Source organism: Carcharodon carcharias, chromosome 4 (genome assembly GCF_017639515.1).
Source record: "Carcharodon carcharias isolate sCarCar2 chromosome 4, sCarCar2.pri, whole genome shotgun sequence".
Classification (NCBI taxonomy): Eukaryota; Metazoa; Chordata; class Chondrichthyes; order Lamniformes; family Lamnidae; genus Carcharodon; species Carcharodon carcharias.
The window spans coordinates 114,261,371-114,276,836 of NC_054470.1; the positions used below are offsets into that span (position 1 = coordinate 114,261,371).

Consider the following 15,466-nt stretch of genomic DNA (forward strand, 5'->3'; position numbering starts at 1 on the left):
CCCAGAGTCCATGTTCTTTTCATCTCAGACCATTTACACAGTCTGAGATATAAATCAACAGGAGATGGATTTTGGATGTCATCAGTCTTTTGTGTCTACAGGCACAGGACATTAAAGTTCATTCTTTTGTACCTCTCCTATCTCCCTTTCAAGTGTCTCTGTTTGAAGAAGTCCATGACACCTTTCGGGTGCAACATTCCATGTCCTCTCAGGACAAGTATAATCCATACAAGAATTTTCCATAAAGTGGCCACTTTACATTATCAGCCACCATCTTTTGCTCAGTGTCTTTACTTGTATTTCTTTTTCTAAAAAAAAACACAGATCTTCCTTTAAAAAGTTCCAATTGCCCATAGGTAATTGGTATCATTAGTCCACTGTTGTAATAGTAGTCACTGTTTTAATGTATGAAATGCAGCAGCCAATTTGCACACAACAAACTCCCACAACTATGGTAGCAACCAGATCATCTGTTTTTATAATGTTGGTTGAGAGTTGAATTGATCGAGGACACAAGGATGAACCTCCCTGCTCTTCTTTGAACAGTGCCATTTAAATCTTATAAATAGAAGCAAAATAATACCGGTGCTGGAAATCTGAAACTCGGCAGGTTTTTTGGGTCATCTTGACAGGCCAGCTTGACATCAGGACTTTGGCCTATAACCTCAGACACCAGTTTCCAAAAGGTGCTGTTGCATGGAGCTTGTAAATAATTGAGTGTAAATACTGGTCTCGGCTATTAGACTTTCAGAAGTGGTGAAGCAGGACGACTCAGTAAGAGAAAAGTGGATAGGTTTGAATTTGTAGTTCAATACTGACTGTGAAGAACATGTCTAACATTTGTGACATTGGGTTGTAGTCAGGGCACCATCCATTCAAACCACAGAGTTCACTTTCAGGGCAGTATCCCCTTTTTGCGGTCTTGTGGAGTCCGTGGACCATGCATATATAGGGTGTGGTAGGCTGCACTCCCTTTTTAGTTATTTGAAAAACCTTTTATTGATGTTTTGTTTGCACTTCAGCCCCACGCTCCTGATCTATGGGCACCCGGTGCGGAAGGGGGTCGGAAAGGAGGAGGACCTCCTTGTGAACCTGCTCCTGGGCCTGGCCAAGTTGGCCATTAACAGGTCCAGGCAGCGGGCGATCGACGGGGGAGTCCCGCCCGATTGTTTATCCCTCTTCCGTGGCTACGTTCGCGGCCGGATGTCCCTGGAGAGGGAGCACGCGGTGTCTGCTGGCACTCTCGAGGCCTTCCGTGCCCGGTGGGCACCGCGGGGACTGGGGTGTTTTGTTGACCCCTTTAATCACATTTTGATTTAAAGTTTGTAAGTTTCCTTTAAACTTTGTTCTTGGTTTTACAGCTGACCTGAATTAGGGGCTGTGCCTGATTTATCCCAATTTTGTTAATTTGGTTTTATTGGTTTTAACTCAAAAGAGTTACACCTTCCTGACAGCTTGGCCTAAATAGCCAAGTGGTTATGGTACTGGGTTTGTAACCCCAAGATCAAGAGTTCAGGGCAGTATCATACTTTATAAACAAAAATACCTGGAAAAACTCAGCAGGTCTGACAGCATCTGCAGAGAGGGATACAGTTGACATTTCAAGTCATTATGACTCTTCATCAGAGCTAAAAAATATAGAAATGAGATGAAATAGAAGCTGGTAGAGGAGGGTGGGAGGGACAAGTAGAGCTCGATAGAGGGCCAGTGAGAGGTGGAAGATAAGAAGAGACTGCCAAAGATGTCATAGACAAAAGGACAAAGGGGTGTTGACAGTGGTGATATTATCTAAAGGATGTGCTAATGGGGATATTAATGGTAGCAAGCAGGACAAGCTAGTGGCAGATGGCCCTAGCGCAGGTGGGGTGGGGGGAAGGGATCGAAATGGGCTAAAAGGTGGAGATGAAACAATAGGTCAAAATAAATTTGAAATTAGGTGGGAAAAGAAAAATATATTTGTAAAAAAATTATAAATTATTGGAAAAAGGGGGATCGGAAAAGGGGTGGGGATGGAGGAGAGAGTTCATAATCTGAAATAGTTGAACTCAATATTAAGTCTGGAAGACTGTAAAGTATCTAGTCAGAAGATGAGGTGCTGTTCCTCCAATTTGTGTTCATAAAGTCACACTTTATGTCTCCTCTTTCAGCGTCCCTGAGGGGTTAGTTGCGAATGCACTGTACATACCATATTCTGTAAGGAAGGGGATAGAAATTACTTGTTCAGAACCAGCACGTCATCAGTCTCCTTTCTTGATGAGCTCTATAAAGTGGTTAAAGTCAAGTCTGGAACAATGTTTGTCACCAGAATGATTCCATTCGGGGTGGGCAGCCCTGTATCTGGTGGTGCTCGATAAGCAATCTTAGCCTTAATTCTTGAAAATCTAAGCTCCACCCAAGTGGGGTGTCTAATGTGTGGTCACAACTAGGCATTCTGTGCAAATGCTCTTACTCTTATTTTTGAGATACTGTGCAGCATTTTATTTTAACTGCAGTCACGTATATCAAATGCAGAAATGGAACTTCACCATTTTATGTAGCTAAGACTTGTAGGGAGTTATAAAGAGAGTTATATGTATGATTGCCATTTACAATGTAGATTTTATGATCTAGTAAATTTTAGTTGAGGTTATTGCAAGTATTTAGCGGTTTCAAGTATTCTGCACAATGATGATTGTGCAAGCTTTCAGTCTGATTTGATTTTTTCCCCCCAAAACAGGTCTTGTAACCCCCAAATTTACTCACTGGGGTCATATAAAGCCTGAGGCATTAAGATGGGGTCACATCGGGGAAAAAGTTTGGGAAACACTTTTAACAAAAGCACAGGTTGAAATAAAATGTTGCAGAGGTATGAAGGAGTGTTGCTGAAAGAGTAATCCAGAGACCGTTGGTTCAAATCCCATCATCGAAGTCTGAAAATCTGAATTCAGGATTTTCTAAAAATTTGAAATAACGAGCAGATGGCAGTAGAAGTGACCATGAAGCTGTCAGATTGGTGTAAATGTCACTTTAGGGACAAAAATTTGCTGTCCTTAATCAGGCTTATATGTGACTCCAGTCCTACATCAATGTGGTTCACTCTTACTTGCCTTCTGAAGTACTCTAGCAAGCCATTCTGTTGTATCTGGATAACTAGGGTGAATAATAAATAAGACTTTAAAAAAAAAGAAACATCTTAAAAAAACAAACAAAACACATTTTAAAAAATGTCCTAAGATAACGAAGGGTCTGAAGGTAGGCATAAAAGTGCTTTTACTTGTGCAGATTCCAAAACTAGGGGCCATCAATATAAGAGCGTCACTAATAAATCCAATAGAGAATTCAGAAGAAACTTTTTTATCTGGACAGTGGTGAGAATGGGGGAACTTGCTGCCCTTGAAGTAATTGGTGCAAATAATGTAGATGAATTTAGAAGCTAGATAAATACATGATGGAGAAAGGAATAAAAGCATATGGTAATAGGTGAAATGAAGTAGGGTGGGAGGAGGTGCGTGTGGAGCACAAACACTGGCAGAGACTAGTTGGGCCAAATGGTCTGTATGGTGTACTAGTGTAACTGTTCGCCTGGCCAGCAACACCCACATCCTGAGAATTAATTTAGAAAAAAAAATCTCCCAAGGCCTTCAGTGTGGTGGTCCAGTTCACAGACAAACTGACTTAAACTTAAGACTCAGGTATGCCTCAAGATATTTAGTTGAAGTTCCCTCTTAGGGTATCCCATTCAGGGATTATTTCAGAAACAAAGAGTTACAATTGTTTCAGCATCATTGACAACACGTGAAGAGGCGGTATGCAAGAGGCACACTATTTATCAGCTTAAGGAATCTTGCTTCCTCTTTAATGCTTCGAATCAATGAAAAGGTGAGACTTGAAGGGATGTACTTGCTTCAGCTACCTCCACACTGCAGTGGTGGACGGTTTTGTACTTAAGTGAATTTTAATCTCAAAAACATGCTAGGCCCAGATAATTGTCTCTTAACATTCAAATGTCATCAATCAGCAGAGGAGATTCTTATATACAACAGCTCTACCAACAATTTAATTGGCATAAGGACATCATTTGTTTTGTGGAGTTCACTTGCAAGGCAATATATTAACAGAAGTGCATGTTTCTTGTGCTCCCAAGCTATGACAGGATGAGGGAAAGTGGTTTGGCTACAACATCTCCCATGATGTTGAGAATTTTGCCTCATGTTGGCTCTCAAACTTCACAAATCAAGTCAAACTAGGGATTAGGTTAAACTTACCTTATTGTCAAAAGATCACTTCTCCAGGCTCCACATTAAAACTCAAAGCCAGCCACCACTGGGTTGCCTTGCGATTGCCTCCCCTCGAGGAACTTGCTTTAATGGTGCAAAGCTGTGCAATCTCCAAAGATGCAACCTACTCTCAGATCGTCCCAAGGCTTTCAACATGGTGCAGTACAAACCTCTTACCCCCAGTTGCAGCTAAGAACTAACTTGAAATCCAGATTCTTTCCTCTACTGGGTCAAAAGGAGTTCATTTTCGTGCCCTTAGTTGTAGAGGTATGGTGGCACATGACTTGAACGTAGAAGTGGTTATTTAAAAGAAAACTAAGTGCATTGGATTCTTCTCGACTCGAGCAGAGAGTAGGCTGAAGGAGAGTGTAATGGGTTAAAAGGCACACCCAATTGACATCCTGTCATTAAAGTAAACATGCAGGTTGCAAATCAACAGATAATTTTCTAGAATCAAGTTCAACTTTATTTTATTAATTCTCTGCTGGTCATTTCTTTCCAAGTGCTTTCTAATTGATTCAAAACATTGGTCGAAGAAACTGAAGTTCACTTTGCCCTGGATGCTGTTTAGTGCTAAATCATGTCCACCAGGGGATGCCAAATACTTCCCCTTTTCATAAATTCTCTCCTTAATAGAAGAATGGCTACAGCAAGACATAATTTAAATAAATGTAGAGGCTCAACAATTGTGTAACATTTAAATAATCTGAACATGATTGCTTAAAGGAAATTTTTGTTACAGGTGATTCTACTTCAGAATGGCAGCAAAACTCAAGTCCTATACAATCTACATACATAATATGCAGCATAAATTTTAGCAGGCCATTCGATGCTTTATACTGTACATCTCAGAAGATAATTTTATCAGATAATTCCTGTACAATACTTTTGTTAAGTGGACATTAAGTTATAGGAAGCATCTCTCAAGCAAACTCCTTTACAATTTTAAAGATATTTATTTACAGAGACTTTTAAGACCACCCCGTAAGACTTCATTAAAATAGACCTTTTGTCATTTTTAAAATAGATATTGAGATGAAGCACACACATTTCTGTAAACTTTTTTGTTTCAAACTGACAAGTAAGCAAAACTAGGGTTTCTAGAGTAACTGTTAATGTAGTCATGTGCAAACATTGCAATTCAATGCAAGTACAAAGTAGGCAATTTTTTTCCAGAGGTGATTAAAAGACTGCTTCTTAGGAAATTTAGCAAAATAGAACAGTAAACATTTATGCTTTAGGCATAAGTGTTTTTGGCATCTGAGAAAAAACTTTTTTTTTAAAACTGCCAGACACTGAAATGTATGCATTCAAAACTACTGAAGTAACAAAATATAAATCTGGTAGAATTTCAGAACCAGTAAAAATGACAAACTCTTTTCAGTTGATCAGGTGGGATCACAAAAATGGAGGGGGGGGATCTGCATTTGTATAGCAGCAATACAGACTTGGTGCTGAAGTGTGAAATGTTCCTCGTGAACCTTGTACTGTTCAATGTCGGTTGACAAAGTCCATGGCACTTGCCAGAATCCTCTTTGCTAAACAGGATTCCTGTTTGAATTCTTCATGAGCCGGAGTATATGAAATATTCTTCATTTCCAGGTGAAGGAAGGCTCAGGCTGGATTTATATTCTTTCTCTGCCCAAATGTTCCAACTAATTCCTCATGTTGCTTTACTAGATACGAACAAAAATCATGGTAAGAGATTTTGTAAGGGAAAGTAGTTGCTTCGTAATGTTGCAATTCTGCATAATTTTTTTGTTTTAAAAACGAAAACACATTTTAGCATCTTTAAATAATTCATTTCAAGAATTCACTTTGCAGGTCCCTTGTGCCAAGCAACATTAGCATAACTTGGCAATATTTGTTGTATATCAGCGTGAAGAGAAAAAAACTTTTCTTCAAAGCCAAGTTTGACAGGTTAGGTTTTTTTGTAATTTTAATAGAATTAAAATTACCTTTTGGATGCCATTTTCGGATATCTCAAATATGACAAATGGTGACAGGTTACAGCTTGGTTGAAAAGTGCAGCTGCGGTACAAAGAGCTGTGCTACTCGTCTTAGTATCAATTTAGAATGTATTTCTTTTATTTACTTGGTAGCTTGCTGGAGGCAGAGCCAGATTAGTGGCTCCCTGGCTAATACATAATTTCCTCTGCTTGTACAGACCGTAAGAAACTTAGTTCTACCATCAAAAATACTCATTTCATGGTAAAATACTCAGCATGGCCCAAATCTTCTGGTCTCCTGATTGGCAGAGAAGGGACGTACAAATGAAGATGCGTGTTGGGACCCTGTGGACATTGTGGCGCATTGACCTACATGGGAATAGCTCTGCTCCCCTGGATCCTCCACAAACATAATCTAGAGTTGGAGACTTTGGACAGTTCGATGTACTTACCTGGATAGTTACCCAGAAAATGTTAGACAGAAAAAATCTAGTCTAACCCCTAGGGCAAGTACACAACTGACTCACAGCGACAATCAATCACACTGATCCCCCCACCAACTCTGCCTCCTGACCCGACCAGACTAACCTCCCTGGCCTACCAACTACCCCCCCCCCCCCCCCACCTCACCCATCTACCTACTCTACCATCCATTCATTCACCAACATTCAATTTGGACCTTTAAACTTATCAGATGGCAGCTAGTAGCTTAAAAAAGGGTACATGTCCTGTCTTTATTATGACTCTACTCCGCTGTGACAGAGTTCTCTGAGGGATGCTGCACCCCACATTTCTGTTAAAGCCGAGCACTGAAGACCCAGCAAGAAATGCAGAGCAGCGTCAAGTTGGAGGAAAGGTCTGGCAGAGTGGCAATTCGACAATGGTGCTGCTCCTCGGAAGACCTGGGCCCATATAACCAAATGCAATTACTGCCCAATAGCAATGTGAGTATTCAGTTTCTTCTGTTTACAACTAGAACACATGCTTCCAGCCTTGAATTCAGTTTTCTTCACGGACCAATTTTCTTCACATTTTCTTTAAAAAGAGGAAAGTTTCAAGGTGAAGCTAACAAGCTGAACTGACTAAATGAAGCACTTTCTTCAATTCAATAAATGAACTTCCTAATAAAATATTGTGGAACTGCAGTGATTTCACAATGACCAGACTCTCTACTTTGCCCATTTCATCAAATTGTCAGTTGCCTTAAAATATCGTTCTTTCACTGTCACTGGGTCAAAATCCTGGAACTCCCTCCCTAACAGCACTGTGGATGTACCTACAAGACAGAGACTGCAGCGGTTCAAGAAGGCAGCTCACCACCACCTCGAGGGCAATTAGGCATGAGCAATAAACATTGGTCTAGCCAGCAATGCCCCACATCCTGTAAATGAATAAAAAGATTCAAATTTTGCCAAAAATTTCACTGTACAATATAATTATGGATAGCAAGAAAATTTGCAATGACTACTGGGTTTTTGTATCTGGTGGAGGGGAATTGTGACATCTAGAAAAAAAATCACCACCATCTCTGAGCTATCAAGAAAGTGGGCATATTCTGATTATAGAATCACTATGCCACAGAAGATTGCCATTTGGCCCATCGAGTCCATGCTGGCTCTCTCAAGCAAACCAGTTTGTTCTGTTCCCCTGCTCTATCCCTGTGGCCCTGCACATTTATTTCCTTCAAGTGCCCATCTAATTTCTTTTTGAAATCATTAATCATTTCTGCTTCCACCAACCTCATGGGCAGCAAGTTCCAGGTCATTACCACATGCTTCATCAAAAAAGTTCTTCCTCACAATCCCCAGCGTCTCTTGCCCAAAACCTTAGATCTGTGTCCTCTTGTCCTTGTATCATCAGCTAAATCTAAATTTGTCATAATCTTGTACACATCTATAAAATCTCCCCTCAATCTCTGCTTCTTCAAACTAATCTTGTTACTAAAATCCCTCAACCCTGGCACCATTCTGGCCTCTGCCATTGCCACTGAGGTGTGGTTGCCAGCTTGATAAGTGACAGTAGCACAGAGTGGTCACTCCTATCCTGCTCAAGGTGCTTGGCCTTTGTTCGCAGGTTCCTCTCCAAAGGGGAGCATCCGAGATCAGGAAGTCTGGAGTGGAAGAACTCCTGTCATTCTGTGGAGCTTAATGATAGTGCTCTAACAGTTTGCTGTCCTAACCACATTATTCTCGGAATGAGTTATCTGCGTGGGGCAAACCACTTAATTCTTTATCACATGCTGCATTATGTAACTTGCAAAAAAAAAAATGACAAATAACGTGGCCTGTGTTTAGAACCTGAACTACTAGAATTCTGAAGTACCTGCCATATTTTGGAAAAATTATGTCTTCCTTCTACCTTGTTCACCACTGATGAAGAATAGTTGGAAGTGCATAGTGCATTGTCTTATCTTAGCGTGGGAGAGGGGGAAAATGCTCTCTGGAGGTGGATAACTAAATCTTTGTAGCAAGTGAGTTTGATCTCAAATCACGACCAAAATGTAGACAGAAACCCTCAAACTGAAGATGACTTTCAAAATTTTGCACAAGGGAAAAAAAGACCAGCATTGAAAAATAATTGATTGGCTCTGTAACAGATCATAGACTGGGATACGTTTCAGTCGTTGGAAAGACACAGTGCTGAACCCATGCTTGCTCTCAAGCCTGTACATATGCAGCATTATTCCCATGTTTTAGACATAATGGAAAGGCTGAGTCCACTTCACCTGCCTGTTCAATTTAGTTACTGCCACTAACCTAAGGAAGGTCAGATTCACTTGGGGGTACCTAGGTAAACAGTGCATTCAGATGTAAAACCGGGATGCAGGAGACATGAATGTGGAGTTAGATTCCTCATTTTCCAAGCATTTTACCAAAGACCCAATGGACAAGTGATTTCAACCTGGGGCAGTATATCCTCATTGATGGTGAACAATCAGTTTGGATTGTTCTCTCATATGGTGGCTCATCGTGAATGAGGGAACATTGCCTGAAGTTGGAGTAGTTCACTCAAAGCAGAATATAGCTACGTGTAAATACATGAAGACACGTCAAAAGGCCTCACTGCCAGTCTGAGATATGTTTTCAAAATTTATCAATATTGTATTCAAAACATTAAAAGTACAATTACCTCAGAGTCTTAAATTACAGAACTTAATACTGAATATGCAAGAGAGATATTTTTAGTCTCTTTTGCTGCTCACTGTGATTAACCTCAAACAGAGATTTTGGTCAAATGTGCCAGTATAAAAGGTAATCCTTAAATGACATGATGATCTAAAGTTTCAGCCATTGCATTAACCACCACCATCCCCCCACCCCACACTTAACCTTGGAGAGCGGTGAACCATTGAGCATGTACAACAGGAATCAATTCTCCAGAGTTATAGAATTATTAGAAATAGTCCTGGGATCATCTGCCTTTTCAATCCTCAAGTGAACAAAAGCCAGAAATGCTGATCGTCTGCTTCAAAGGTGGACTGTTGGCGACCCGTTATATTTTTGAATAGGAGGTCAACAACTAATGATATCTCCAATTATTAACTATTAATATGATTTGCCCACCATTCTAGACTCTCCTGCTCTCACAGATTCCTTACATAGTTCTTGCTTTTAACTTTGCACACAAAATGTTCTTGATTTTAGCTTTGCACACAAAAAGTTCAACCTTAAGAACATTTGTCATAGTACTCAGATGCTTGTGACTTCTAGCCCAAAACTTCAAAGCATTTCATGTTGCAATATGTACAAAGACCACTTTCAGTCTTCATTTTACGGTCATTGCGGGTTGGAATTTTAAGTTACTTTGCCCTCTTAAAACAGCAGTTGCGCAATCCCAAATCTAATTTGGTTTTCCTCCTCTGTGGTTTCTCTTTCTGTTAGGGTGAACAGAAAGATTATAGTAAAAGAGGAAAACAAAATCTATGCTTTTGGAAAATCTATATTTGACCGTGGGTTTGAGCTGCAATCGAAAGAGACTTGAACACATAAGCCAGGTCAACACTCTAGTACAGTACTGACGGTGTGCTGCACTGTTAGGAAGTGCCATCTTTCAGATGAAATGCTAAACTGAGGCTCTTTCTGCCCTCTCAGGTGGAAGAAAAAGATCCCAGTGACTCTAGCTGGAGGGGAGCAGGGAGCTTGCCAGTATTTATCCCTCACCAACATTATGCATGATGATTTGGGGCATCATCTCATTGCCTTTTGTGGGATCTTGCTATGCACAACATTCACTGCCATATTTCCTATATCACAACACAATGCTTCATTGCCTGTGAGGTGCATAGGATAGCCTGAGGTTGTGAAAGGCACTATAGAATTGCAAGTTATTTTATTTCTTTTAGCAAAGTAACTGGAGGAATGGCATGTTTCTGGCAGGAATTCATGATATTAGGTGCTGAAACGCAACTATTTACCAGATCACCAAAGACAAATTTAAATATTTTAACTAAGCTTTTATTTCCTGCAGGCACTCCCTGTGGTCAAGCACTGAAATACTACTCAAATACTCAACAAGGAGGTGACCTTGCTGCTGCTGCAAACCTGTAAATTACCATCATAAATCCAACTGTCCAAACAATCCACCATAACACATTTAAAGGCTGTTAGTTACCGTAAGGAATTATTGTGTCTGGAGAAGAAGCATTCTAAGCTCCAATGGAGACCCGATTGCTTGAGACAGATCTTACCTTGCTGCAGCACAAATCCTAATGTCATAGCACAGATTTGTACACAGATTCCTGTAGTTCATACCAGGAAACTGCCATGTGATAAAGTGGGAGACTCGCGAAATAGCGCCTTATTGCATCTAATTATTGGAAGTAGGATTTTGGCACAATTTACACTGATTTAGACAATTATTGTCTAAGTAATTAGTTTGCTGCACAACAATTCTTGCATCAACTCTGATAGTCACTACATTACTAAACTAGCTTAAACTGGTTAGATGGGGAGGAATCTAGTAAAAATAACCAAAGTACGAAGACAGAAGAAATAAGAGGTGAGAATAAGAGTCAAATCAAGGTCAAACCAATTAGGACAACAAATGGTTAGGGAACAAATATAGTTATAAAACAAAAGTATGAAAGGAATTTAAAATATAAAAATAAAAGATCATCTATGAACGAGGAGTTAAATTGCCTGTACAGCAATGCACACAGCATCCAAGATAAAACAGGGGAACTGGAGGCAATAATCCACAGTAGGGATCCTGATGTGGTTCGCATAACTTGGCTACATAAAGTGCAGGACTGGCATAGCTTTTTCTCCTTTTCCCAATTGTAGGTTTGTTCAGTTGCACCTCATAGGGCAGTCAGGTTTTGGAGGTAGGTTACAAAGTGTGGAAGTAAAGTAGACACAGGTGAAAAGGAATAGTCAAAGAAGAGATGGCCTCATTTCTACTGATATAAGATCGGAAAAGAAGCTGAAGGGCCTTTAGTGACCAGGATTGAACTGTTTCAGGTCTCAAGTGTGCCCCTTTTAACCGGATGTCATAGCAGAATTCAAAACATCTGGTATAAAGTTGAGCACTAGTTTCCGTACCTCTCAAATCTGTATGTCATTGCTTATTTTAGGTTTATCACATAGGAACATTGGTTCTGAAATTGTGCTGTGGATTATTAGTGTCCAAACACATGTCTGCATGTGACGATCAGGATGGCAAATGATATGTTAACCTTTAGTGTAACGGGGTTTGCATAAGAATAAGGAAGTCTTGCTGCATTTATACAGGGCTCTGGTGAGACCACACCTGGAGGATTGTATACAGTTTTGGCCCTTTACCCAAGGAAAGATAGGTTTGCCTTACCTGTGCAATGAATCGGTTCCTGGGATGTCCCATGGAGGAGAGATTGAGTAGATGGGGCATATATTCTTTGGAGTGCGGAAGAATAAGAGGTGATATCATTGAAATATATAAAATGTATAAAAACTTAGATGACTGAATTTGGGAGATGTTGGGAGTCTAGAACTTGGGGTCAACATCACAGGTTAAAGGGTCGGCCATTTGGACTGAGGTGAGGAAAAATGTCTTCACTCGGAGGGTTGTGAATCTTTGGAATTCTCTTCTGCCAGAAGGTTATTGCTGCTCAGATGTTGGGTATATTAAAGAAGGAGATGGATAGATTTTTGAACCCCTAAACAAGGGATATTACAAAAGTGCAGAAAGGCGAGCTGAGGTAGATGATCAGCCATGATCTTATTGAATGGTGGAGCAGGCTCTGCTCATATTTCTTCTTCTTAAACTCCTCTCTCATATTTAGCAGCGGCATTAATCCATTTTATAGCACCTTACAGCACAAAGCAGGGCATTAGGCCCATCGTACCTGTACAGCTCTGTAAAAAGTACTATCCAATTAGCCCACTCCCCTGCTCAATCCCCATAGCCTGTAAGTTTTTCCCTTTAAATTTACAATTGCATCTACTGCCATAACCCTTTCATGCGATGCATTTGAGATCCCAACAACTTGATGCTCTCCTTTGAATTGAGGGACTCACCTGAGGCCCTGTCTGTTCCCTTGACTGGATGTAAAAGATCCCATGGCACTATTTAGATTAAAAGTAGAGGCATTCTCCCTGATGCCCTGGCAAGTATTTATTCCTCAACCAATGTCACTAAAACAGATTATCTGGTCACTATTGCATTGCTGCTTGTTGTGTGCAAATTGGCTGTGGTATTTCCTACATCACAGAATCACACAGTGCAAAAGAGAACCTTCGGCCCATCGAGTCTGCACCAACACATGAGAAACACCTGACCTACCTACCTAATCCCATAGCCTTGAATGTTATGGCGTGCCAAATGCTTATCCAGGTACTTTTTAAAGGATCTGAGGCAACCCGCCTCCACCACCCTCCCAGGCGGCGCATTCCTGACCATCACCACCCTCTGGGTAAAAAGGTTTTTCCTCACATCCCTCCTAAACCTCCTGCCCCTCACCTTGAACTTATGTCCCCTCATGACTGACCTTTCAACTAAGGGGAACAGCTGCTCCCTATCCACCCTGTCCATGCCCCTCATAATCTTGTACACCTCGATCAGGTCACCCCTCAGTCTTCTCTGTCCAATGAAAACAACCCAAGTCTATCCAATCTCTCTTCATAACTTAAATGTTTCATCCCAGGCAACATCCTGGTGAATCTCCTCTGCACCCCTTCCAGTGCAATCACATCCTTCCTATAATGTGGCGACCAGAACTGCACACAGTACTCCAGCTATGGCCTCACTAAGGTTCTATACAACTCCAACATGACCTCCCTACTTTTGTCATCTATGCCTTGATTGATAAAGGCAAGTGTCCCATATGCCTTTTTCACCACCCCATTAACATGCCCCTCAGCCTTCAGAGATCTGTGGACACACAGGCCAAGGTCCCTTTGTTCCTCAGAACTTCCTGGTGTCATACCGTTCATTGAATACTTCCTTGTCAAATTACTCCATCCAAAGTGTATCACCTCACACTTTTCAGGGTTAAATTCCATCTGCCACTCATCTGCCCATTTGACCATTCCATTTATATCTTCCTGTAGCCCAAGACACTCAACCTCACTATTAACCACCTGGCCAATCTTTGTGTCATCCGCAAACTTACTAATCCTACCCCCCACATAGTCATCTATGTTGTTTATATAAATGACGAATAATAGGGGACCCAGCATAGATCCCTGTGGTATGTCACTGGACACTGGCTTCCAGTCAGTAAAGCATCCTTCTGTCATCACCCTATACATCCTACAATTAAGTCAATTTTGAATCCACCTTATCAAATTACCCTGAATCCCATGTGCTTTTGCCTTCTTTATAAGTCTCCCATGTGAGACCCTGTCAAAGGCTTTGCTGAAATCCATACAAACTACATCAACTGCACCACCCTCATCTACACACCTGGTCACCTCCTCAAAAAATTCAATCAAATTTGTTAGGCATGACCTCCCTCTGACAAAGCCTTGCTGACTATCCCTGATCAAACCTTGCTTCTCCAAGTGGAGATAGATTCTCTCTTTCAGAATTCTCTCTAATAGTTTCCCTACCACTGACGTGAGACTCACTGGCCTGTAGTTCCCTGGCTTATCTCTACAACCCTTCTTAAATAGCGGAACCACATTGGCTCTCTCCAGTACTCTGGCACCTCCCCTGTGGCCAGAGAGGAATTAAAGTTTGGGTCAGAGCCCCTGCGATCTCCTCCCTTGCCTCCCTCAGCAGTCTGGGACACAAATCATCCAGACCTGGAGATCAGTCCACTTTTAAGCTTGCCAACATCTCCTATACCTTGTCACTCCCTATATCAATTTGCTCAAGAACCTTACAGTCTCTCTCCCCAAGTTCGAAACCTTCATCCTCATTCTCTAGGGTGAAGACGGATGTGAAGTATTCGTTCAACACTCTACTGATGTCCTCTGGCTCCACCCATAGATTGCCCCATTGGTCCCTAATGGGCCCTACTCTTTCCCTGGTTACCCTCTTCCCATTAATATACTTACAGAATATCTTGGGATTTTCCCTTCTTTTACTAGCCAGAGCTTTCTTATATTCCTCCTTGCTCTCCTAATTGCTTTCTTAAGCTTCACCCTGCACTTTCTGTACTCCACTAATGCCTCCGCTGATTTGCTTCCCTTGTACCTGCTAAAAGCCTCTCTTTTCCTTCACATGTACATTTGTATGCTGTATAAATGCAAGCCTTTTTTTTCTAAATGGCAAAATGAAATCTATTATGTCTGCCGTAACTAAGGAGAACAAAATCAATTAAATTTAGTAACACAAGCTGAAATAGCAAATAAAAAGCAAAACACAATTGGTGAATTATAATAAAATCCAAATTCTAACTCTCACCAGTACATAAGTCACTCCCTTACTTTATGATCGATGTTTCAGTAAAAATCCAAGGAGTCATATTCATGTTTAAATTGTTCCCCTATATTTACAGGACATAAAAACATGCATGAAGATGCGACTTATACATCAGTTTTTATGCTGCATAAAATCATGCGTAAATATAATGAATTCATCACTTTGAAAAAAATCATTCAGCATGAGCATTTTCTCTCAAGATTAAAGAAAATCAAGAGGTTGCGGAGCACACATCTTCATACAATTTTCAATCAGACTTCTTTCAATTGCATAGATTTTTCATGCAGAAAAGAAAAAGGTTTCCAAACATCATATGGGGCTTCCCACATTTCTTCCATTAATTTTCAAAAAGGAAAATCTTGAATGTGGCACAGTGGCCACACATCAGTTGAACGTAGGCACAATGTGAGATTCTAT

General features: G+C 40.7%; 1 protein-coding gene across 16 annotated transcripts in view; it reads right to left on the bottom strand.

Moving 5' to 3' along the window:
* Positions 1–4,709: 4,709 nt before the first annotated feature.
* Positions 4,710–15,466, bottom strand: part of LOC121277245 (phosphatidylinositol 4-phosphate 5-kinase type-1 beta-like) — a 637,142-nt gene continuing 626,385 nt past the window's right edge. For 15 of the 16 annotated variants that reach the window (XM_041186457.1, XM_041186464.1, XM_041186460.1 and 12 more), the window contains 2 exons: positions 15,055–15,113; positions 4,710–5,932 (listed from right to left, as the gene is read on the bottom strand). In XM_041186457.1, coding sequence (XP_041042391.1) covers positions 5,920–5,932; positions 15,055–15,113 — 72 coding nt within the window. In that variant the 3' untranslated portion in view covers positions 4,710–5,919. The remainder of the gene's footprint in view (positions 5,933–15,054; positions 15,114–15,466) is intronic. The other variant, XM_041186458.1, reaches the window with a different exon arrangement.